Below are 26,967 nucleotides of genomic sequence, written 5' to 3'. Positions count from 1 at the left end.
ATACCTATTATTATTAGTGTAGATTACATTTAATATAAAATTTCATCAACATTAGTCATTTTCATTAGTCCCCGTATACATTGGCGGCCACTCCCCGTGGGCACATTTCAGGCGCACGTTATGGCAAAATACATTAGTATATTTTCTAAGCGGCATTATCACACATTAGTTCATAAACATTTCATGTTAATATAGCTACGCTCTCTCAGGGTCAAGTAGTAATTCGTCTTCAACCTGTAAAACCCCCCCCTGCAGATGTACCGTCAGGACATGCACTACCTGTAAATAGCAGTAATATTCCGAGTTCACAAATAGGATCTCCACCTCTAATGCCTCAATTGGCCTGGGTCCCACCCCTTTCAAAACATCTCCTAATCGTTCAATACTCAGGATCTCTCACGGATCGAAGCACACCAGGCCACCCCCTTCCAACTGCAAATCAATGTACCACAAGGGAGTTGGCTTCATTACCCTCTGTGCCAATCCCAGAAATCCCTGGGCCACCAACCATGTCTCCACTGCTCTTTGAGTGTGCGTCGCTAAGTCTTGTCTCTGTCCTCTCCTATATAGGAGTGCAGGGTAATCTCTGGGTCCCATTGTCTCTCTATCCACCCAAAGCGCCAGCTTCTGACGGTCGGCATATACCCATTTGTTTATGACCAATAATTGAGAAGCCAAGTAATATTTAAGGATGTCAGTGACTGCCAGGCCACTATCATACACTCACCTCTGGAGCTTATGCAATGCTATTCTAGCACTTCCCACATCCCCCAGGAGAAGGTAAACCTCCTGGTCTACCTTATGGAAGAAAGTCTGCTGTACAAGGATTGGTGTATTCTGCAGAGCATATAACAGTCAAGGTAATGCCATCTGCCCTGTTCATCACGGAAAGAGGCAGCATCCATCAATGACTGGCGTCACGCAGGAGCCTATACAGGATGCCATATAAATTCTTCCCCAGGAACACTGTGGCATCTTTTGTAATATATGCCGAAGTATGCCTAGCTCGATCAGCATTGTTGTCCCTCATGGTAAGTGTAGTACTCCACCTGTTAGCTGGAATAGACATGATTTGTCCCAGTTATTATGATAGCTAGAGTGGTCTCCAACTATACAAAACAACTGTAACACTCTAATTGACAGGCAGGGATCCCCAAGGTACATCAAAACAGTGTCTGAATAGAGATATATGTGTTACTCCCAGGTACCCGAATATCTAATTCCCCAAATGAGTGGGCCATCACGAACACAGGCACCCAATGGCTCCAGTGCGTGCGCAAAAATTACTTGAGAGAGTGTGCACCCCTATCGGGAATCCTTGCCCAGGCCGAATATTCAGGACAGCACTTCATTGACTCTGACCCTCGCTACTGGTTTTATATAGAGAAGTTTGACCGATGTACAATATGTAGAATCAAAGCGCAGACGTTGGAGGACAGCAAAAATATACTGCTGAATGGCCGTCTTGTTTCCAGGGAAAGGACTACTGCCAGGTCTGCATAGGCGTCCCTTGTCATGTGTAACACCCCGTATAGGCATCTCAGATTGAGTCATGTTCCCCTGTGGGGGATAAACCCAGACTGATCCGGGTGAATTATTATGGTAAATACTCTGAGAAGCCTGAGGGCCAACACTTTGGCCAGGAATTTGGCCTCAATATTAAGCAAAGAAATGGGCCAATATGACAAGCATTCAGTTGGGGTTTGTGTTTCTTGGGGAGCACCATGATAGTTGCCATGCATTGATAGAGTGGGAGCTCTTCCCTCAGTACCTCTTGGTACATTGCCATCTGTTTAGATAACTGGGCAATTACTTTATATAGTTCAACCAGAAGGCAATTTGCACCCACCGGTTGCCGGGACTGTAGAGACTTCAGGGCACCCATAAGCTTGCTTTCTTTAATAACGCCCTCCAGGGCCTCCCTGTCGTCATCTGACAGGGTTTGGACCTTAATATCTCTGAGGAACTCAACACAGTCCTCTGGCATGGCTCCAGAGGTAAATGCATAGAGGGTCTCATAATAAGAAGAAAAAGTGTCTGTATTCTCGGAAGCTGACCCCAGGAGTTCCCCTGTCCTCTCCTGACTGTTAAGTATGCAGCTCCTGTCCTGGTCTTTCTTCTCCAGTCATAACACCAGTTTGCCTGCTTTATTTCCAACCTAGTTGACGCTGGATACTCAGGGCATGCATCCTGGCCATAAGGACACCCGGAGACATTCCTACTGTTATGGAGCTTAGTGCTGGCAGTGTCTGCGTGCGCATCTATGGCGTAATGTACACAGAACACAGGTTCAAGGTACATCTCTGCCAGTTACTTGACTGTGCCACAAAGTTTCTGCAGGTTCCACAGGTTGTGCCATGTGTGTCGTGGATGTATGGGAGTGACTTTTTAACCAGTAATCCCACATCTCTGGATTCACTCATGAGACTCACATGTGCTGTCAGGGAATATCCCATCCTGTCTAGTCCCTGCTATAATTTTTCCTTCAACTGGGTCTCTTAAAATAGTCCAGAGAGTGTAGTTTCAAGTATTGCAGTACCATGGTTCTCTCAATTTTACTTCTTGGTCAATTTACATTCCAGGTCATCACCTCTAAAGTATTTCGGGATGACGAGTTCCCCCCTCGATTGGTGGCCAAAGGATAATTCACCCCGTCTGTAATACTATTCATAGTCTGAACTGAATCTCACATTTGTTACCATTCTTGAGCTGTATCACCCTGCCGCTGAAATAAAAAACAGTTAAACATAACTCAAATTGAAACAAACAATGACCCAACAACCCCCCCCCACTCAGACCCTGGACACAGGCTACCTCAAAGTGCAGAGTACCTGTCACCCCATCAAAAGCATAACAGTAACCGAAACATAGCTTGAAATGCCTATAATGGAATCAGTTATCAGCACATCCCTCTATGTAACCAATTCTGTGACAGTGTCACCCAGCAGGAAATAGTCAATACATATTAACATTAGTAAAGAGACATTGTGACTGTTTGGTCATCTCATTGCGGAGTCCCAGCACCTCAGTAACCACAGTCCACCAGCCTGTAATCATTCCACACCAGTGTGGTCCTCCCCGGACAAACGTTGAACGTCCAAGTGTTTATTCTCCTTCATAGCACTTCTGTTCCATGACTCACCAGCCCTCCAAACAGTCCCATGCCTCCTCAAGTGCCCCAAAGTGCCAGGCCTTAGCTTTGGCAATGACCCAGAGTTTGGCTGGGAACATCATCATGTACTTGAAATCTGCACTGCAGAGGGCTTTCTTGACTTCCATTTAACTGTATCCCTGCCATTGCACCTGGAGTATGAAGTCTGCAAAAGAACAGATGGTTTCATTTTTCAGCAAGATGTCTCCCTTCACCCAAGCCACCTGTAGTATGGAATCACAATCCCTATGGTTAAACATTCTTGCAATGATAGTCTGGGGTAACGCATCCTGCCTCGGTGGGGGGGGACAGGTGCCCTGTGTGCTCTCGCTATTGTAAAGAAGTGGGAGAGCCTCTTCAGCTTGAGCTGCTTGGTTATGAGCTCCTCAAGGAAGAACTCAATGCATGGTCCTTCTGCCTTCTCCGGTACTCCCACCACCACTTGTATATTATTTCGCCTGGCCCTCCCCTCCTGATCCTCCAGTTTAGCTGCTATTAGGCAGTGGTCTTTCAGTAGGTGTTGGATCCTCTTCTCAAGAGACTTTGTGGCCACCTGTAGGAAGGTGATAATGGGTTCTATTGTGGTTGCTTTCTCTGACATCTTCTGACAGTCCATCCAGAGGAGAGCAACATCTATTGTGACATCATCAAACTTTGGTTCTATTGCGCCTTTCAAGTATTTTATAACTGTCATTATTTCTCATAACAAAGATTCGCCACTGGGTGCCTCCTCCCCCACCTGGGTGCCACCCCAACTCAGTCACCAGGAGTTCAACTGCATATTTGGCCATTTTGTTTAGTTGTGTGGGACATCCTCCACGGCCTCCCACCATGATGTGAGGAGTTGCTCTCCAGTGCCTCCTTTCAGAAATTATCAACATTGAGAGTATCAGGAGATGAAGGATCACTGTGTAAAGTAAAATAATGATCTAAAAAATCATTAGCAATTTCTCGGTGTGTTAGTGCAATTTTACCATTTTGACTATGAATTGCATTAATTTGATGTTTATCTTTTTTAATACAAAGATAATTTGCTAAGCGCCTTCCAGATCTGTTAGAATTGAAACAAGATATAGCCTTATCAATAGGAATTTGAATGCCAGCCTTTTCGCTTAATAGGGTGCTTAAATCATAATGGAGGTTTTGTAAGTTTATTTTGTAAGTGATCTCATTGAAAGTTATAAAGAGGCATTAATACTTAGCTATTTGTTTATCCAAATCGGTAAGTTTAGCATTAAATGACTTATTATCATGTGCCATAATAGATATGGTTAAACCTATTATGTTCGATTTGAAAGCATCGACTTACAATGGATGTAGAGCTTTCTAGTTAAATGAAAAATAGTTATGTATTGCACATAAAAGTTTTGGTTTATTATTGTTGCTGAGGGTAACATTCACATTCATACGCCATCTGCACTAAGATTGTTGAGTGGAGAGAATTGCAAAACAAAATAAGTAAGCGTATAGTCAGAAATATCAATATCACAAACAATAGGGTCAGAAATTGAATTGATTAATTGATGAGATAATAATAAATCTATTCAGGAATAAGAATTATGAGCACTTGAGAAAAAAGCAAAACATTTTTCTGTTGGGTGATGAAGGCACCAAATATCTACCATTTTGGTAGTTTTAAAAAATAATTTGAGCGCATAAAAAACCTTGGGAGGACAATATTTAGTTAGAGATGGTCTGTTCAACAGGGTATCACATATTACATTAAAATCCCCTCCAAAAATAAGGGGAACATGACCTACTTTGAGTGCTTCAGATGTAAATAGGGTCCAAGATGTAGGCCTTCGTTTGTTGGACCATAAACATAAAACAAATGTAAAACGGTATTATAATTTGAATTTTGACTATAAGATAACAACCATCTACATCAGAATATTTATTTAGCATTTGGAGATGATTTTTTTTGCGAAACAATAGCAACTCCATTTTATTTTTAACATCAGGGGAACAAAGAACACTACCAACCCATTTTTTATTCATGTGCAATAAAACTGTATCATTTATTTGAGTCTCTTGGAGGAAGCAATTACCTGCTTTATGTATTTCCAATTAATCTAGAATTTGTATATGTTTAACAGGGTGTTATAAAGGTTTAACATTAAAAGAAACGATTTTAATTATATTAACGTTATCCTTATGCATAAAACAGAGAGAACAGTAAGAAAGAAAAAAAAAAGGATAATCTGCAAATATAAAATGTAGCTCTAAGAATAAATGAAGAGAGGAAAAGGAAAGACAAGGGCACACATAGAAAAGGAGACATGAAAACATAAATAATGTTACAGAATCACAGACATGCGTATGCAAGAGTGACCAGCAGAGACAATTCCCTAATAAAGAAAATCGTAAAATAGACTAGCTATAAGAAAATATTAAAACAAACAATTCAAGAATCAGTCTCCTTTGTGTCCATGGGGAGTGCTGGCTCAAAAAGACACAAATATATTTGTGATGTTGAAATTATTTGGAGAAACTATCTTTCTAAATTCTCATAGCAGATGAAACAAAAAGGCCATATTTAAAACCAGAGCTTCCTGGTCATGATCTAAGCGCTGTAAACTCCTTGCAGCTATTAACTGATTACTTGGAGAAGTCTTGATGGATGAAGATTTTGTCATCATTAACCATTAGACTCCAAGACAACCGCCCACTCGCAATCTTGACCAAGAAAGGAATGTTTTAATTATTTTACGGTGCTCAGGGAAATGTATAAAACACAACTCCAAACTGATGTACATTGAGAGAGTCCTCAGACCCTGGTTCTGCGACAGTTCTCCCGGACGTAATAAACTGTTCCTACTTTGCCAAATGCCTCTTGTCTTTTAGTTTTTTCAAGGCAAATTCACATTCAAACAACATTTTGGTGAGCCAGATAGGAGCTGATTGGTACCTCGGACCCGAGTGCATCTGAAGGAAGAGGACCCCGCCCAGAGGGATTCATATCTGCGCAACAAGGAAAGGTGAGAGGACGCCACGATTGATTGGAAGTTCTCCTGAATCCACAGGGTGGAGGTCCATTCTGAAGCAGCTGTCAGAAGGATAAGAGACTACATCAGAGCCTTAGTCGCAGCATTTGGTGTATGTCAAACTAGGAAGAATCGTAACCCATGGAAGTCACCTTTTTTGATAGTCAACATGCTAGGAAAAATGAAAATGATTTGAATTGTTTGAATATTTTTGTGTTGCTTGGCACCGAAATATGACTCAAGAATGATCACTTGGAATGACACAGATGGTACACATAGGCCCTGGCTGTGCTATAGGGCCAGCACCTGTTTTGAGAGGTGCCTTTCTCTTGGACAACTGGGCGTGGCACAGATGACAGGCATAGGCCCTGAGTGTGATATAGGGCAGAGGCCTCAATGCTTGGACTTCTGGGATTGACACAGATGGTTTGCATAGGCCCTGGGTGTGATATAGGGCCTGCACCTCAATTTTGCTATCTAGTCTAAAAGGGTTTCTCAGTGCCTCCAGTTACCTAACACTGTTGGTATCTGAAAAAAGAAAGAGGTGTTGTTATTCACTTGGACTGCAAGGTGTGACACAGATGGTACGCGTAACCCCCAGGTACGATATATTGTTAGAAAATTAAGGGGCATATTTATACTCTCTTTGCGCCGAATGTGCGTCAAAATTTTTGACGCACAATCGGCGCAAACACTGCCCCATATTTATACTTTGACGTCCGACCCCGCGGGCGTCAAAGTTCCACCATGTGCGTAATTTTTTAGAAGGGGGAACCAGCCTTGCGTTAATTATATGCAAGGTAGGCATTCCCTTCCAAAAAATGACTTTAAGGCTTGTGCGCCTAATTTATACTGTGACGTCATTTTGACGCACAGGAGGGGGCAGGCCTTAAAAAACGGCGCCCAGCCTGATGGGCGCCGTTTTTTAATGACTGGGTCAGGGCAGGCGTTAAGGGACCTGTGGGCTAAGAAGGAGCCCAGAGGTGCCTTCCCATGCCCCCAGGGACACCCCCTGCCACCCTTGCCCACCCCAGGAGGACACCCAAGGATGGAGGGACCCATCCCAGGGAAGTTAAGGTAAGTTCAGGTAAGTATTTTTTTCGTATTTTTTTTTGTGGCATAGGGGGGCCTGATTTGTGCCCCCCTACATGCCACTATGCCCAATGACCATGCCCAGGGGACACAAGTCCCCTGGGCATGGCCATTGGGCAAGGGGGCATGACTCCTGTATTCGCTAAGACAGGAGTCATTTCAATGGGGGTTGGGCGTCAGAAAAAATGGCGCAAATCGGGTTGAGGCCTGAATTTTGCCTCAGACCTGACTTGCCCCATTTTTTGACGCCCAAGCTCCATTTTCCCCTACGCCGGCGCTGCCTGGTGTGAGTAATTTTTTTTTACGCACACCAGTCAGCTGCGCCGGCTAACGTCATTCAATAAATAAGGCGCCCGCATGGCGCTTTGGAATGGCGTTAGCCGGCGTTAAAAGTTTTGACGCACAACTGCGTTGGCGTAGTTGTGCGTCAAAAAGTATAAATATGGGCCTAAAAGATTTGGATCTGCGAGATTAAGCATAGTTTGTGTTTGGCTAAGAAGGGCCTATGCTTGATGAGTTATCCTTTTTTTCTCTGCACAACCTGTTTGTCCCAGGAGCCAATATTTGACAGACTGTCAGGGTCACTTAGCCCCATGACCCACTGAGCTTCCCCTGGTTACAGGATAGCATGCACTAGGAGTGGGCTACGGTATTTTGGCAGAATCATCATTTTTGTGCTCTGTCAATTTTTTTTTCTTGTGTGCCAGTCGAAATGGTGTATGTTTAATATTGTGACGTTGGTAAATTAATGCAATTGTGTCTTGTTTTGAGTGTTGGGTTTTCTCAATGTGCTTATGAAGATGTTGCTAATTGTCACAAATTGCTATTTGATTCAAAATCAGTTGCTGTTTTGATGTCAAATTCCATGTTGTTCGAGTTCACATCTGCACTTTCTTCTAGGTTGTGACCCTTCATATGCATTGCTATTTATGTTTGTGGAATGTTCATGTTTGATGCATCTGTAAATAATGATGAGCTCATAGTTCGAAGTTAGAACTAGCAAATCTCTGTGTACATATTTCCCACAACCAGAGCAACACTTAAGATTCCCTTAAGATTCCAGAAAAGCTAAATGTGTAAAACTTAAGATTCTCCTACGACTCCAGAGAACTAGACGTAAAACTTAAGATTCCCTAAAAAAAAAAAAGGGGGGAAAAAAGCCAGACATGCATAACTTAAGATTCCCTAAAAACCAAGAGAAGATAGAAGCGTATCTGTCCCTAAAAACTGCCTATCCTATCATGGAGTCACTACTAAAACACATGCAAACCAAGTTCCCCACATAAGATAAAAAAACTCAACAAGTACTGCTGAGGATGGCACACACTCAGGCACATGAGTTTCCATGACCAACGGACAGAACATTTGACATTAACATAGTCAAACATGTATACGGACCAGTTATGTACGGCATAAGGACAGAAGGGAAGCATTGCTAGAATTAGGGGCCATCTTCGAGGAGGTGCAGACTGATAAATTCAACCCCCAATCAGAAAGCAAGGCATCTGCATCTCCCCCACCATATGTAGGGATGGAAGTGCTCTCCAGAATGCCTGCTATCCCTGCATTAGGTCATACCAATCTGCCGGTCAACAGAGTTGGAGGATCCACTACCAAACAATGAGCTGTTAGGTCAGGTCCAGGCATGACCGTCTACCAGGCCAACAGGCCCAGGCGATCTCAGCACCACCCCAGTACAGCGCTAGAGCTCCCCAGAGTTCGACCCCCATCCATTGCGTTCAGCCCATTGGATTCAGGCACTCCCACCGGCACCGGTGAACACACAAAAGTGACCCAGCTATTGTGGGTGAGGAAGGGGTCCCAATCCCCCAGGTTCCGATGACAAGGAGGAAGCCACAAGGTTTGCTCAAGTAGATGAATAAATGACAGAAAGAGAGCTTGAGGTATAGGTCCCAACCAAGAATAGAGCATAGCTCAGAATGAAGGAGGAAATCTAGATTGGGTTTAGAGGGAAGACGCAAACTGAGAGAGAGAGAAAGAGAGCTTGCATCGTGGAAGCACAAGGTGAGATTAGAGTGGCACGCCCTCCACCTGAGGAGCCAGAGGGTAGGTACAGCTCCGAGAATAGTCTGAGGCAGAGCTGGAGGGACGGCTTCTGGCTGGGATTCAAGCCTCATCAGATTGTCAACGTAGAAGAGGGGCTGACCTGGAAATAAGAGACCAACTTAGACTCAACTCAACTTAGATGCAGTAGGACCAAAATGGCGCCTTTGATGCGCACAAGGAGAGCAGCAATGAAGGCGTCCATTGCTCCTTCCGAACGTGCAGGACAGACAAACCAACCCCAAGGGAGATAGTGGCCTGAGTGGAAGGCAAGATCTTTGTGCAGCCATTTTATCACCTGTTAGCCCAAGGACCAATGAAAGAGATCAGTATGATAGACCCTGGCTGGAGGAGGAGGGATCCTTCAAACCAGAGGACATGACCGTTGCAGAAGATTGCATCTGGCATAGAAGCGGAGATCCCCAATGGAACTTCCCCTACATGAAGGACCTAAGTAGATGGGAACACTACATTGGTGAGAAACCAGTGGAGCTATCCATAGCCAAAGTATGCCCGCTAATGCAGAAGGGCAGGTCAGGGACAATCTATGTGCCATAGACTCAGATGGACAAAGAAGGGCCATTGTTGAGTGGAACGAGAAAATGGATCTCATGTTTAAGAAGAAGACAGCAGGAATAAGCCTAGTGATAGGCAATGCCAAAGCCTGCTAAGTAGCCTTATCAGCGAGCATATTAACATGGTGTTCGTCCGAGCCCTCATCCCAGCAATCACACTGACAAACATCGAGCATGACGTGGGCTGTATTCAACTCATACAGGCACCAAATATGGACAACAGTGAAGGAAAGGTTCCCTGACTGCCCAGATGTAGGTGGGTTAATGGCAGAAATGATTAAACATGGGGAGACCATCACCAATTTTTAGATAGAATGAGAGAGCAATGGGGACAGGAGACAGAACAACCATGGACCGATACCAGCCCCGAGGTCGCATTCTTTTACAATGTCCTCAAAAAGAGGCTTCCTGCTGAAATACAAAGCGTGTTGGACAGCATAGTGGGGCTACACACCAAACCCTGGTGCGAGATACAAGCCCACATACTGCACTATGACAAAAAGAAACAAGAAAAGGACAGGGAAAGATAGTAGCAAGCCCAGAGAGACACCGCTAAGATGGTCCAACACAAATTGAAAAGGACCGCCCTTGAGGGGGCTGCTTTGGCCACAAGCATGCAAATGGCACCAGTTCTAAAGCAAGCTCCTCTGCAAAACCACAGAGAATTTCAGTCTAACTATCACAGCAGAAACCAGGGAGGTTGGCATCAGCCAGACTCTATTGAATGCTACTATTGCCACAAAATGGGCCACATGGCCAACAGATGCCGGCTAAAGGCATATCATGGCCAGAAGCTGATGATCTGGGGCCGGGCCCCACAGAATCTTCATCCACAAAACCAAGCCAGGGGGAAATCTGAATGCATCTTACATTCAGCCGCAGGCAAGTCAGTCTACCGCCACAACAGTGGTCAGGTAGTTTGACAAAAAAACATGGCAGCATCAACCACAGTCAGGGAACCCAGTCCAACAAGGACTAAAGTCACAACCATGCCAGGCAGGGGTAACTGTTTGGGTAGGTGATGCCTTCACTCAAGCGTAAAACCCAAAGGTGCAATAAGGATAATATCCCCAATTCAGTGTACTGAGCCTCAAAAGGGAGGACCAATGCAACATTAGAGATTCAAGCCTTTACGTACGTCAGGAAGCTCAGTGCTGCTGTGCATGCTTTGAGGACTGGGTATCCTCACTAGAGTCCCCTATTCAGGGTGCCTGCAGGGGAATATGCCCCACTCTGCTGCTGATCCCCCAGGACGGGGTTTAATCGCCACACCCCCGAGGGAGGACAGTCTGATGATGGGGGCAGGGCAGCTCCCCTACTGGTGCCTAAAAGCAGGCATCCAGGTCCCCATACTCACAAGTCAAATGGGATGATTTCCAGTGACCAAGTCAAAAGGCCTCCATTATCAGGCCCCTTGGCGTGACCGAAATGTCCTCATGTCATGTAGTCCCAAAAGCAATATTGCCTGCAGAAAGTTAACAGCCTCCAGCCAAATAGAGGCCCCATTTCAGTACCAAAATGAAGCCCACAGAGTCTGACAGATCACAAAGCACTGCATGATGCTGAGTCAGTAGAGAGGGGGCTCATGAGAACGACCCGCTGTCCCAGTTCTTCACCATCATTCGGGCAGATTCCAACAAGTTCTTAGTCTTGCACCTGACTCTCCATACAATGATTTTGCTTCCTCCATTCCCACAACATTTTCAAATGTGGTCTGAGGAAGAGGGGGTGCCGTGGAAAAGGGAGTCCAAAGAGATCTATCACAGCTTCAAGCAGATTAGAACGCAGAAATATGCTCACCGCTGTTCCAGGCCTAGCAATCAACCAACACACAATGCCTTACACACACTGTCTGGAGGAAGCAGTAGTCCCAATGTCAAACACCACAATTCAAAGGCACATAGGAGCAGTGGGACAACTCTGCAGCCCATCCAGTTCATGACAGTAAGAAAACAGATCATGCACACATCTTGGGAAGCACCCAGAGTCCAATAAAAAGAAGCCCAAAAAGAAGCCTCCAGAAAGAGGGCGTAGTCAAGACTCCTGGCGGCACTAGGGAGGGTCATGATGCGAGCCACACTCCAGGACTAGAGTGGCATACATGTAACCTCAGGGCACATTGCAAACAACGTTCAGTCTCAATGTGCCTCCCTCTTCATACATCGTCCCGTGCAGGTCAGAAGACACTGGCCGCACCAATGACACCCCAGTATACCTTCATTGAAGGGATAGGATACTGGAGGGTGACACCCACAGAGGGCAAGATCACTTGTAAAAAACACTTACCACCATACACCTAATCATGCATGGAGAGGGGGGAGAGGGACCAGCAACCCATACAAATTAAAACAACCCATGAAAATGAATAACCCACTTTTTCCAAAATAAATACCTTGAGTGGGGCCACCCTACGGTGCCGTACTACTACAGATGCAAATGAAGTATGGGAGGATGCACAACCCCAAAGAATGACACGGGAACGCCTAAGAAATAATTGGTGAATGCAAGGATGTAATGTTTTTCTTTATAAAAATCAAACCTACCTCTCCTCCAACAGGTCTGCAGTCGGGCTGCTAAGTGTACCACCTCTACAGTTGAGCATCAATTTCTCAGCGGCCTCACCAGCACCCCCAAAAGGATCGAGAACCACAAACTGCTCCAAGAAGTTTCTGCACCAATACACCCAACAGGATCGAGAGCTACAACCCACTCCAAGAACTTTACACATCAACACCCCCAACAGGATCCCAAACTACACACTGCTCCAAATAATTTATTTTCATACTGTTTACAACCAAGAAGCTCCCATCACCAGAGGACTACGTAAATCTCCACCTGAATAATCTCAAGACCTAAAACGTTCTACAAGTTATGTACATCCATGCATTTCTAAAGAGTGGCCTAGTCTAATGGAGTCTATTCAGGAATTACACCATGCTTGAGTAGGGACCTCTCCCATGCACCCAACACTAGCAGTTCACAAAGCCCTTTTACAAAACACTTGGTATCAGCACATGACCGCCGTGGGTTCCAAAACATCAGCGGGGTCATATTAAGTTTGTTCACTGATACCACATGCAGTAGATGCAGATCGGCTTTACTTATCCTAAGAGGTTGCCCCTGAAAAAAGCAAAATGCATTCTCAATCTATACCTGTGTGTGATTGGGGCCAAAATACAACTCAATAAGAGTAGAGCCTCATATGGTAGTAGTAAATGTGACCTGGTATGAGTCCAATCACACAGAACTGTACCTTTTCTCCAAGCCTAGAGACATCCAAACTGAGCTGGATAGGATCTGCAGGAAGGACACCATAAAGGAGGATGGTGTTTGGCACCAAGATTTTTCAGAAAAGATATTCTTGGAGGAAGGCAAACCACCTAACTAATGCAAAAACACATCCGCTCCCTCTTCCATCTGTGGTCCCAGAGTGGCTCTTGGCATGTCTGGGGCAGTCCTTTTTGATAACAAATGAACCCCAGACATAGAGTTCCCCTTTAGGGCCATCCACCTCAATGATACAAACCGTAATGATTCTCGTAGGGGAGGGTTCAATAAACGCAGACATACCCCATGCCAGGAAATCTGGGCTTCTGAGATAGATAGATATACATTGATAGAAGGGAAGGGGAAACCCCTAATTGTATGAAACTCACCCTGTAGCAATTGTGTTTCAGAGGCAAGAGAAGAATCATGCTGGGAACAGATAAAAATGGTGGCACAATTCTGCACAGACATGCAACAAGGCACCTCCAAGCTGATGGGCACCTACAGCCAATGCTGCACGTTTGCATACACTCAGCTCGTCCCTGGATGGTGTGGCTCCTGCTCCCTCATCACCATACACACCCTGACCCTGGTTGTTCCTGGAGAAGATCTGTCAGAGTTTTACCAACAGCCGCCAAGGAAGAAGATGTCTCTGTTGCATCAGGCACATTAAAAAAGAACTGCTGATTAAATTGGCTGGACTCAGTACAAGAACATTCCAGAAGAATTCAGACGGTTCTCTGATGTACAGACTTCAGTGAGACGATCCATTCCCTTCTTCACTGTGCAGACAAAAGCGCATGCCTGCTGGTTGCAGATAACCCAGTGGGAGATGCTCAAAATTATGAACAGTACTGAGCTCAGCCGTCATTCAATCAAGGAAGAACTGAGAGCGATCCACCTCATGGTGATGTAACATCAATATGTGATGGACTTAATGACCTCAGAGTGAGGTATGCACCAGGATCAGTGCCTCCCTATACCAGGTAATGACATGGACAATGGAACTCTGTCTCACCATCCAAGCATTGCACCGTTTGCAGAAAGATATGCATGAGGAGGGAGGTGCCCCTGAGCAGGAGTGGTTCCCCTGCCTCCCCCAGTGGCTGACTGGTCTGTGCACATCCTTGTTGCCCCACTGTGTGGTTTCATATGAATGGGGGTTCCCTGCTGTAAAAACACAGTCCTCAAACTGGGTAGAGTGCAAGTAGTTAGGGATATAGAACAATAAGTCCCAAATAACATGAATGTCATGAAGTATGGGTTAGATGGTGTAGTTACAAATTTAACTAGATGGGGGATTATTAATATTGAAAGAATCGATGTCACTGTATGCCATGATACGTTTGCACGTAGTAACAAAATTGCATCGCTGTTGTCGAGATCACCTGTCATGAACTCTCTGTCAACCCTGATCCCAAATGCTCTGAGACCTAGACCTGAAGTTGACTGTTTGACAGGTCAGAGTGGGGCAGCAGGTTGCCGGCAGATAAACGTGAACAGGAAACTCAGGTCAGGACAGATAGGCGCAGCGACACCACAATAGTCCCAGGAGATTGGCCCCATTAGAACACACATGGCTCGAGGGGTATGCGCATTCCCAAACACAATAAAGTCAGATGCCAAATACAGTTAGGCACACGTAGCCAATCAGAACACAGCACGCTTTCTAACTTGCAGTGATCACACATACCTCATGCCGGATATCTGGACACGTTATCTACTGGCCCACATTGTGTCCAAGCAAGATCGAGGCCCATGTGCATTTGTGATCAGGACCTTATTTATGACTCCAAGGCTACTGCTTACATTCTTGACCAAGAAAGGAATGTTTTAATTATCTTATGGTACTCAGAGAAGTGTATAAAACACCAAACTGATGAACATTGTGACAGTCGTCAGACACCGGTTTGTAACTGTTTTCCTGACCATAATGAACTGTTCCTGTTATGCCAAATGCCCTTAACCTTTTAATTTTTCCAATGTAGATTTACATTTGAGCAATAGGATAAAAAAAAACAATCAGGAAAATGACAAAGATTTCCTGAAACCCAATTTCCACACACTATTTGTGTACTTTTACCAATAAAACTGTATGTCAGCGCAAATTTATCAGTCATTTAATAGCAAACTTGCTATTTGTAAAGAACAGAGTGCTATCACACCAAGATTTCAAAATATATTTGTTACAATGTGCTCCTTAATGCAACACTGGCTACATACCAGTGACCACTCTTCTGTTGAATGGGTGTGCCTCATTTGCACTAGTTTTTCCTTGTGTGAAAATAGTATTTTTCACAATCCAGATGACCTCAGTGTTGTAACATTGATGGCTGAAAGCCCTCCAGGGGTATTGTTCCAGTAATTGTGTTAGTCATTCCCACACTGGAATCTTTTGTCAAGCAAGTAGTGAAGTTCTTTGGCACTCAGCAGCAGTTTTGGTTTGCCACAAATGTGAACACTTTAAATTCAAAGGCAGTATGCAACCAGTGAGCAGCCCTACCTCAGTGCAAGTACTTTTGAACAAAAAGTATTTGGGACTTACTTTTAGCACTTCATATGGCACCACGTGGGGTGCTTTCTTATATTTATCTTTACAGGGATTTTTCTGCTCTTTTAATTGCAACTAAGATTCACTCATAGTGTCACACATACAGCATGGACCATCACACATAAACACACTTAAACCATGGTAATGTCACACATAAGCAATCTGAAACTTGGCAACTATGCTTGCGCGGCCATAAGGTGCTGAGTGAAGGGACACTCGTGAGTTGGTGAGAAGTGTTTCGGACACACAGGTTTGTGACTGTAAGTACTCAACTCAACATATCCACTAAATATAAAATGTTTATTTTTATTCTGTGAAATGTTTCCAACGTGGGCAGGGCTTTTAAATGCACATACATAGTTTTCCTGACAATGCTCGGCATGCTTATTAGCCTGGTGCACTGAAGACCAGCATCTGCATCTGCCCTGGACATTATTCGCTTGTGAAAATGGGTCTTTTTATATTATAAATAGGTCTTTTTATATTAGAAAAAATATTAATTCTAAAATATTTAGCTGAGTTGTCCAAAAAGGCACTGAAGTCTAGACTCACAGATATATACACAGAGATATATGTGCAAAGACACAAAGTTCACCAGCTGCCACTGATCTTGTGATCTTTGTTGTGAGTGGGTACCTCAGGGACCCTTGTTAAGCCCCACTCTGTTCAAAGTCTATGTACAGTCCTTGGCAGACCTTATAATGGGACATGGATTTTCAACAGGATCACATGCTGATGATACTCAAATCATCATCTCCCTAACATCAGATACAGGAGCACTTTCCACCCAACCTAATACCTGTCTAAGAGATGTTACTGACTGGGTGACCAGCAGTAATTTAAAACTAAATAGAGATAAAACAGAGGTTCTGGTAGATAGGAACAGCCCCACTCTCTGGAGAGAACTTTAGTGGCCCAACTATTTAGGTGAACTACCCCCATCTAAAACATATAAAGTTTGGTCTTTTGGGCTGACAGTCATCTTACCATGGAGGTCAAAAAAAGAAAACTTGCTGCCTCATGTTTTGGCCTTCTCCGAACACTAAGGAAGAGCTGGCTTCCCTCTGCCACTCAAGGAACCGTTGTCCAAGGTCTTGTCCTGTCTTGTGTTGACTACGGCAATTCAGTTTATCTGAGAAGCCCTCAATACATGGTCAAGCGATTACTGATACTCCAGAATGCCTCAGCGTGGAATCTAATGAAGATCCCAGAGCATCACTTGATCTCCACCCTAGTGGTGTTGCTTGATTACCAGTATGCAAACAAATTAAAGGCCTGATTATGATCTTGGTGGACAGGCTTACTCCATCACAAATTTGACAGATACCCTGTCCAACAAATTACAATTCCACTATATCCTATGGAACTTGTAATACAGCGGATGGAATATCCATCACATTTGTAACTGAGTATTCCATCTGTCAAGATCATAATCAAGCCCTAAATATACATCTCTTTGTTTTGCCCACAGAATGATGCACAAAAAAGTGGCTAACCCCTTACATCTCTGCAGACCAAATGCTTTTCTTAGTAGGTAGAATTAAGGAAGCCAGAAGCCAGGGGCGGCTTTTGCATATTTGGCATCTAAACTTTGGAAGTCCCTCCCTATAACTTTAAGACTGACCAACAAAGAAACTAAATTTAAAAAACTTCTCAAAAACCACCTCTTCTAACTGAAATACCTACTGTACCATCTCTGGGAAGAACATGACCTTTATCGCTTGGAGGCCTGTTGGGGAGCCATGCGCTTTATACATTTTTAGCAAAACATAGAATAGCATAGAATAGATGGTGATAGACTTCCAATTACTTATGGTCTGGCAGCAGTGGCCATGATTAAGTCACTGACTATTTTCTCTACTGGGACCAATGGGGACTTGGTAGAACCTGGGTGTTTTCATATTAGTACTGTAGCCAAAGCTCATGCAACAGCTGGAGTACACCTGCAAGATAGGGGTAGTAGTCATTAATTTGGCCATAACCCATGCTCACAAACCTGCACTGCCCCCCAGCACAAATCCCAAACAAGTTTAAAATTAAACAAACATAAGAAAAGTAATGTAAATCTTCAAACCAAACTAAGCTTGGGATCTCATTTCAAAGAGCAGTCCACATTCTCAACACGAAATTTAGAGACACAATAACAAACACACATAAGGAACAAACTCAAAAATAGACATTTTCTTACTAAGTAACTAAAATCTGAAACAATTTAACCCTCACCGAAGACTGGCACATCCTCTCCACTTTGATAAGTCTGCCCTATCTCTGACAGTCCCTCTGCCACAATCGGGTTGTATATGATTTCATAGAAAAACAATTTCATAGAATTACTGAGAAACTATTTCACCTAACCTATTAATGGAAATCTACAGGATGAATGGCATTTACTATTCCACAGGACCAACTCGTTGAATATCTTTTTTTTTTTAATTGGCTTTTGCATTCTTATTAATGTGCAAATGTAATAGTTGCATGCTTTTTAGAAACATTTCTGTCTGAGGTATTTATTTTAGTGCTGTAGTTCAACCGACATTATTGTAGATTTATATCTTCTCCAGTGACAGACAATTATTTTAGATTCTTTTCAATTGCTGACCCCTCGCCACCCCCAAACACCATCTATCCCTGACCCCTAAAAACTCCTCACCATGCCATAACTATATCAATCTCTGTCCCCTAAACTCCACCGATCCCTGAACCCAAAAAGTCCTTTCTACCTCTACACCTCACCCATACCTGACCCCTAAACACCCCCTAAAGCACCTAAACACCCTATCTCCTCATCCCTCAAGACCCCTTGCCACCCTAACCACTACCCATTCCTGAACTCTAAAATGATTTCTGCCCCTCAACCCCACCCATCCCTGACCCCTAAATTCCCTCACCACCCCTAAACTCCACCCATTCCTGAAACCCAAAGACCCTTCACCACCACTACACTCTACCCACCACTGAACATTAAAACACTCGCCAGCCTTAAATTCTGCCCATCTGTGAACCCTAAATACCCGTTGACACCCCTGCGCTATACCCATTCAGGATCTCTAAAAAACCCTCACCACCCCTAAACTCAACCCATCCTTGAAACCTAAAAAACACTTTCTATGCTTGAACTCCACCCATCGCGGACTCTTTGTAGTCCCTCATCAACCCCTATAAACATCACCCATCCTTGAAACCACAAAACCCTTCTGAAATCTTCACTTTGGGCCTACCTGATATAAACTGTAGTGGCTAAAATGTTTGTCTATAGAAATACAGAGGTTCCGGAGGGATGAGTTGGAACTAGCCTCCTATAGTGGTTTCTTAAGGATAAACTTATTCACTTATCCATACACACTTGTAACACTTCTTTGCAGAATCACACGGGAGATAATCCCGGACAAACTGAAACAAATGAAAACAAAGGCATTTTATGTTAGAGAATAAATTGTTTTGTTTCCACTAGTGTAACCTGACAATAGCGTTAAAGCACGTGGAGAATGGTGATTCTCCAAATGTAATGAATAGAGAAGATTTAATTAAAGACTCGGAGGCTAACATGTATACAAACCTTTTCATGAAACCTTTCAGTGCTGCACCTTTCAAAACTTTCACAAACAATAAACATCAATATAGAACCAAAACACTATAAATCATAAATAACCCCTTCATAGAACACTCCTCCTCTTTATGTGCGGTGACTTTGTTCCATTATATAGACTGTTGCTCTGCGTGATTCAATACTACCCAATTGCTCTGAAACTGCTTGTACTGTGCATCTAAAATTTACAAACAGTTTAATTAACACATATGTATCCTCATAAATATGTTATTGAAAGTTACAAAACAAATTTGTTTCATGTTATTCAAAATGCAAACACAAAACAAACTCATTTCATGTTACTCAAAATGCAAAACAAACATTATTCCCTCAAATTCTTATACCATTTCTTTTTTTTCCAATGGAAAGTGGAGGCCCGCATAATGTTAGCATTTGTGTCTTTAATGAAATCTTGATTCTATATTCACTACATTTAGAGAATCACCATTTCATTTGAACACCAGAGGCTACCATTATGAATGTTGAAAGCTCTTCAACACCACTTTCAACAAATGATTTATCAGTCTAGAGTAATGCTTTCAAACATTCAAGCATTTGACCAATCACCCACTTTAAAATTTCCTGCAACCTTCCACCAGCCAAATACACTTTGCTTGCCATCGCTCTTAACGAATGAGCCTTAAATTGTGCAGGACTGCTTCTACAAGCACCCTGACAGATTTTGACTCAGGGGGTGCCGCTCCTGGAGGGAGGGTACAGAGCCCTAGAGGGGAGGACTAGGGTCAGGTTGTCATACCTGACCTGGTGGAAGAGAGAGTGGTCAAAGGGTGCCAGACACCTGGGGCTTCGCCCCCCACTCTCCACAATCACAGTGGTTGGAGAAGCCTGAGGTCGGGCTCTCATCTCTGACAGATGCCAGAGGTCACTGTGGCTTGCTGTCCTGGTGGACAGAGTTGCCCCTGGGGGGGGACGAGAGACACACCCAGGGCGTGGCGTGGGCAACACCACTGTGTTGGCCCTGGTGGTAGTATCTGCCCATTGGGATACATTTGTGAGCAAGGTAAAGTTAGGTGCTGCACAGATGGTATCTGCGGATGTGGAGAAGGGTTCCCCATGGGTTAGCTTAGTGGGCACTGAGAGTATGGATAGAGGGATCCAACTGGAGTCAGGAAGGCATAGAACTGGAACATGCCCCTGCTGTTGTGGGCCTGGGTCCTTGTTCTATCGCCCCAATCAGGGAAGTACATCAAGGTATTGATTGTTCTCCCCTGGCTTTAGGCTGGTAGGGGGTCGTGTTGGACTTTTTTGCTTATGCAGGGTCATCCCCAATCTTTTTGACTCCTGCCTCCTATTTTTTCCGACCTGTTGCTGTTGGCTTTTAAACTCTGAGCACTTTACCACTGCTAACCAGTGCTAAAGTGCATATGCTCTCTGTGTAAATTGTATGGTTGATTGGTTTATCCATGATTGGCATATTTGATTTGCTAGTAAGTCCCTAGTAAGGTGCACTAGAGGTGCCAGGGCCTGTAAATCAAATGCTACTAGTGGGCCTGTAGCACTGGTTGTGCCACACACATGAGTAGCTCTGTAATCATGTCTCAGACCCGCCACTGAAGTGTCTGTGTGTGCAGTTTTAACTGTAAATTCGACTTGGCAAGTGTACCCACTTGCCAGGCCTAAACCTTCCCTTTTCTTACATGTAAGGCACCCATAAGGTAGGCCCTAGGTAGCCCCAAGGACAGGGTGCAGTGTATGGTTAAGGTAGGACATATAGTAAGGTGTTTTATATGTCCTGACAGTGAAATATTGCTAAATTCGTTTTTCACTGTTGCAAGGCCTGTCCCTCTCATAGGTTAACATGGGGGCTACCTTTAAATCTGATTAAAGTGTAGATTCCCTTTGCAAGCTGGTAGACATGGGGAGTTTGGGGTCTCTGAGCTCACAATTTAAAAATACATCTTTTAGTAACGTTGATTTTAAGATTGTGTGTTTGAAATACCACTTTTAGAAAGTGAGCCTTTTCTTGCTTATACCATTTCTGTGACTCTGCCTGTTTGTGGATTCCCTGTCTGGGTCAGTTTGTCAGTTGGGCTGGTTGCACCTCACAATAGACAGTGACACAAAGATAGCTGGGGTGTAGTCTGCATTTCCTGATGAGCCATCTGTGCTAGGAGGGTGGGGAGGTGTGGTCACTTACACCCGAAAGGGCTGCGCCTGTCCTCACAAAATGCAGTCTCCGACCCCCTGGTAAGTGTCTGTGGCCTGGCCTGGGCAAGGCAAGATTTCACATTCAAGAGAGACTTTACTTTGAAGTAGGCCTACTTCAAAGGTGAAATTGGGTATACGAAGGGCACCCAAACCACAGACTTTAGAACACTTCTGGAAACAAGAAGAACCTCTGCCTGGAGAAGAGCTGAAGAGCTGAGGAAGAAGAGCTGAGGATTTTTGTCATTTTGGTCTCGTTTTGTTTAGATAAATATTTCCTATTTTTCTAAACTGGTGTTGTATCATTTTTATAGTGTTTTCATTAAGTTACTGTGTGTGTTGGTACAAATACTTTACACCTAGCACTCTGAAGTTAAGCCTACTGCACTGCCAAGCTACTAAGGGGGTAGGCAGGGGTTAGCTGAGGGTGATTCTCTTTTACCCTGACTAGAGTGAGGGTCCTTGCTTGAACAGGGGGTAGCCTGACTGTCAGCCAAAGACCCAATTTCTAACAATATCAGTAACTGATCCGCTCCATCTCTTCTATACTCTTTCATTCTGCTTTCATACTCTGTCAAACACACATTTCTCTCCTCTTCATTGACTTTAGGTTACAATCCAGAGTCCTACACGATCTGTTTTTTTCCAGATCTCAAAATATACTCCACCTGGCCCATAAGCTGTGCTACTTATCTCCAAAGCTTTCACATCTGATACTCTCCTGTATGATATTAAACATAAGAGAGTTACCTATTAACCCAAAAGTTACTTCAAATCCAAATATCTATTCATTGGCCAAGATACAAAATAAGACAAAACCAAATTAACATCCCATAAAACATCATATCTCACTTTAGGGGGTCTTATCAAACTCATACGAATAAGAATCCTACATATCATAACATTACTAACGATTTACCATATACCTGAGCATGGCCTGCTGAAATAGCTGATCTGTAATAATTCAAGGTTCTGTATCTGGATCCTGTTTCAAATTGTTCTACCAAGAAATTAACCACCTCGATGACAGGAGCCCCCTCTCCATGCACCAACATGACATATCTCTTAAAATTCCCTTATATCTTCTCCTTGTTCCTGGTGCCCAAGACTCCTCAAATAACATTGCAGCCATGCTTGAAAGTCCCTTGAAACATTCAGATCTCCTGATACCTTCCATACAAGAAGGTTCAACACTTTGTCCTGTACTAAAGGATTCACATGCCAACTCCATCATTGATAGGAACCAAACTTGTGACACCCAAAACGGTGTTTTACTAACACTAACTGACATTTCTCTCCTAAGCAGTTGATATAGGCAACAACTGACACATCTTCATCAACATGGTCTGTCCTTGCAGAATTCCCTTGGAGCTTTTTAAAACATATAAACCTGAAATTAGTTCTCCAAACATTTATGTGATTCATCTTCTCCTTTTTTGACCAAACTCCACCTGTCTGTTGAACTCCCAACCGTGCTCCCCTGACACATAGACTTGCATCTGTCTCCAGAACATAATCTGGAACACATCCAAAAATTGTATAAGCACCAAATTAGTTCTTCCCTCGCACCCTGATTCAGTGTTACTTTGTCTCCATACCGCAAACCTCTCCTCAAAGCATCTCTTGTCACTCTCTGCAAAGTACAATAGTGCAAAGGACCTGGGAAAATTGCCTGAACGGAAGATGACAATCCTACCATATAAGCCAAACCACCTAATAATGCTTCCATTGTCAAAATATGTAATGGCTTTTCCTTATTAATATCACTTTTCTTTCCAAAGTTATGACATAACGTCCACTGTATTTACCTGAAGTCCTAAAAATTCCATCTTCTGAGAGTGTGTCAATAAAATGTAAATTTAACAGCTGCATTTTTCTGTGCCTCCCTGCATCAGAACACCCTCTTTCATACATTATGCCTGACACAGGCATAATGTGGTGCAAGGGGTCGCAAAGTGGCGTAATGCAAGCATTGCACCACTCAGTAAATCTGGTGTGGAGAAAAGGTCACCTTAGCGCATCCTTAACATAAAAAAAATGGAAACCCAAGAATTTTTAATGAGTATGATTGCATAGTGCAGGGAACTAGTTCTAACATTGTCCTGCAGAACTTTCGAAAGGATTGACCCCCATTTCGGGAGAATTTAGGGATGCCCATGCTCTATGAAATCGATAAATGTGTATAAACATGTTTTAATGTACCCCGAGTATAGTGCTGGGTGAGCTATGTATTTACTAATGTTCTTTTTCGATTACAGCACAACTACCTCCAACAGGAAACGTATTAGTGTCATATTTAGAATTCCATTGACCATCATCTGTATGAAGGGTCTATTGACAGCACAAAGACGTATCCTAGGAAGGTGAGCTATGTTTATACATTTGTTTGAGGTTCTATTATTTGTTTTAATATGTTTTAGGCAGATTTTGCACAAAACATGTCAATTATTACTGAAGATGCCTTAGCAAAATACAATGAGACTTATTTTTTTTACATGTAGTGCTATTGAGATGCGATACTGATACACAGTTTTTATTATTTACAATCTTTAAAATAATGTAAGATGTATTTGAAATGGACCAAAAACAATGTACTTCCTTACGTTCACATAGTCATTGAATATTTATATGTCAGCGATATTCACCAAAGCGAGTCATAGAGCGCCCTGTGTCAGTTCACAAACAGTTTCGGGAATGGGGTCACCTTACTGGGCTTGAAATTCTGGGGTTGTCTGTAATACACTTTGTATTTCCATCTCCACAGTGAGGCCACGCTGGTGTAAGAGTGTGTGTGGCTCCCACGATAAACGAAGGATTTCCTCTGCAGTTTGGTAACTCCAAGCCACTCTGCATACCATACTAAGCACAATGAGATGGCTTTGGTCAAGTGACCTTAATGCCCAATTCCACACAGTTGCTGTTAATTGGTGCCCATCGGCTGATCTTTGGAGTGGGCAGGTGTGAAGCTTCTACCATTTATGACAGTATCCTCACTGCATATGGTACTTAGGGTACCCGCTACGTACACATAGTTACTTTACAGCTGACATGCATAGCACTATACTAAAAATATTAGTGTTGCTCTCCAGAGTGAAAGGTTAGTATTTCCAGTATCATATCCACAATGACTATAACAATGTTAATAGGGTCAGGAGCTTAGTTACATATGACCAGCAGAATTAATCCAATATGACCATCAGCCTGCAGCTGCCATAATGCTGACGCTGTAAGATGACATTATTGAAGCTGTATCTACTGAGACTTTGACACAACAAACACCCACCTGGTATGTGCAGGATGGCTTCAATCACCAGACAGGTACATCTCACACCAGATACATGCCTCTTAATCCAATAGAGATGTAGGAACAGCCACCAGACAGAGCAGCTGCACAAACCTGGTGCAAATAAAATATAAGTACCTTGGGTAGCCCAGTATTCCTCAGAATCTGGTTGCAAACAACAATGTTTCTTCTTCTCACAACACTTAGCAAGTGTACTTACGTTATGACACATCATTACACAAATACAGCCTTTGAGTCAACTCTTGGAATCCTTATTTAGTGAAAACAAACATCAAAAACTGTACAAGGGTGTTAGTGAATAACATGGTGGCAACTCAAAATTCTAGAAAAACTAGGCTGCTTTCAAAACATGTTTAAAAAAAATGATAATGGTCAAGGGTTAGGGATCCGCAACACATTCAACGCCCGATCTCATTCAAAATTTCAGCAAGTGGCGGCAGCTCGCTGAAATGTCGGACGAGATTGGGCACTGGATTATATGTGGATCCCTGGCCCTGACCGCTGTTATTTTTCATGCGATTAATTGATTACTCTTCTTACAAAGACAAAGTAGATCACATCAAAATGGACCGGGGCTTGCCCACAAATCCTGCACAATGGCAGTTATCCAGTGCAACATTCATAGCTCTGACTACTACAAAACAGTGTTGGTTGTACTACTATGATGCTAGACTGCCACTGCTGAGTGTAAATATTCCATGTAAGTGTGGGTGGAAACCCCATAGGTGTCACACTGTAATTCACATTATCATGAGTCATGTTCCTTCTATCATGTCACTACAGTAGTACTACAGAGGTATAGTAGTGCAGTTTTGTGCATGAAACATAAAAGAGACATCACCGTTAGAGTGTTATAGACATCTCTGCTGAGGATGCAAAGCTGTTTGCATAAACTGAAGAAACTACACTAGAGTGTTCTATACATGTAGTACACAATCAGCTAACTTGTCGAAATAGCCTATTCAAAGCAGTAATTTGGTGACCTATTAGCATGATGTGACTTGAAGATGCAAGTACCTTTTGTATCTGTCTCTATGTAACTGTCACTTCACAGGGTTAACAATCTCAGTAATTTCCTGTGGCATGTTCATAGTCACAGATTTCATAGATCAGAATGCATTTAGAAATCCTCATCCTAATGTCTTGTGAAACTGATTGTGAGACTGGCCACTTGGATCTGGAATTTACTGCGCTTCAAGGAATAGGTAAATGGTGCCACTGTCTAGGACATTGGAGGTGGTTGCATAATTTGCACAGTTGAATGTAGAATAATGAATAATTTATGTGCATAAGTGGAGAAAAAACATGAAGTACTAAAAAGTCCTTGAAAGGTGGAAAGAACTTCATTGCATTCTTTACTGGGGGTACATCTGCTAACCTGTATGAGACACAAAATTCCTGCGCAGGAAACCCAGCAAGAGCCAATGTCAGAAAAGCCTTAAGATGTCAGAAACACAAACTCAGAGAGGCAACAGGTACACCAGGCTAGGTAAATACCCCGAGTTCTGTAGCTGTGAGTGTGTACAATTTTTGTGCTCACTGGCTATAACAATGGTGCCTCCAGGAACTCAGTTCTATTCTTGCATCTTTTTTTACCAAAGGTCAGGAGACTCGAGAAGGAGTCTCTCCTAAAGTTATTTGTCTATTATACACACTTGCAAGAGCAAAATGGACTTCAGTGCACAATTTTCCCTGCCGAACATTTTGCATTCCTTCTCATTAAGCTCACTTTGATTGGCTAATGTTGCATCTGGAGATGGGACAGAGTTTTAACAATTGCGTTCCATTCCTGCATCTTTCCCTCAATGGTCAGGAAAATGAGTGGCAATCTCTCTTATGGGTGATTGCCTCTTCATCATTGCTGCTTCTCAATCTTCCTAGTATCAGCCCTCTTTTGACCACCCTCCAACTATAAATGTACTGGAAGTTACTGGCGGGACTTTATGTCTCCAGAATCCACACCACTTTAATTAATCACCTAAAGTTGATCTGCTTGTGCACTATACTCTCCAAACCTAGCAAGACATGTCTGAACCATGGAGATAGGAGGGTTTTAAAATTAGATACTGTTTGACGCAATTAATTGCAATCATGCTCAAGTCAGTGATAAATATTTACAAAATAATCAGGAGCTAAATTAGAGTTTGGAAAGACAGTGGCTCCACCATAAACTGGCGGGGCTCCTGCATAATAAAACGTGTGCTTTCTTCCCCACACCACCAGCTGG

The 26,967-nt window shown here is 43.2% G+C and overlaps 1 protein-coding gene across 1 annotated transcript in view; it reads left to right on the top strand.

The window, feature by feature from the left end:
- CNGB3 (cyclic nucleotide gated channel subunit beta 3) overlaps positions 1 to 26,967 on the top strand; it is a 749,182-nt gene that overhangs the window by 304,783 nt on the left and 417,432 nt on the right. Inside the window, exon 4 of the mRNA XM_069219226.1 lies at positions 23,695 to 23,799. Within this exon, the coding sequence (XP_069075327.1) occupies positions 23,695 to 23,799 (105 nt within the window). The remainder of the gene's footprint in view (positions 1 to 23,694; positions 23,800 to 26,967) is intronic.

Source organism: Pleurodeles waltl, chromosome 2_2 (assembly GCF_031143425.1).
Source record: "Pleurodeles waltl isolate 20211129_DDA chromosome 2_2, aPleWal1.hap1.20221129, whole genome shotgun sequence".
NCBI classification, from domain to species: domain Eukaryota; kingdom Metazoa; phylum Chordata; class Amphibia; order Caudata; family Salamandridae; genus Pleurodeles; species Pleurodeles waltl.
The sequence above is the reverse complement of the archived record's forward strand: the minus strand, read 5'-3'. Positions and strand labels throughout refer to the sequence as shown.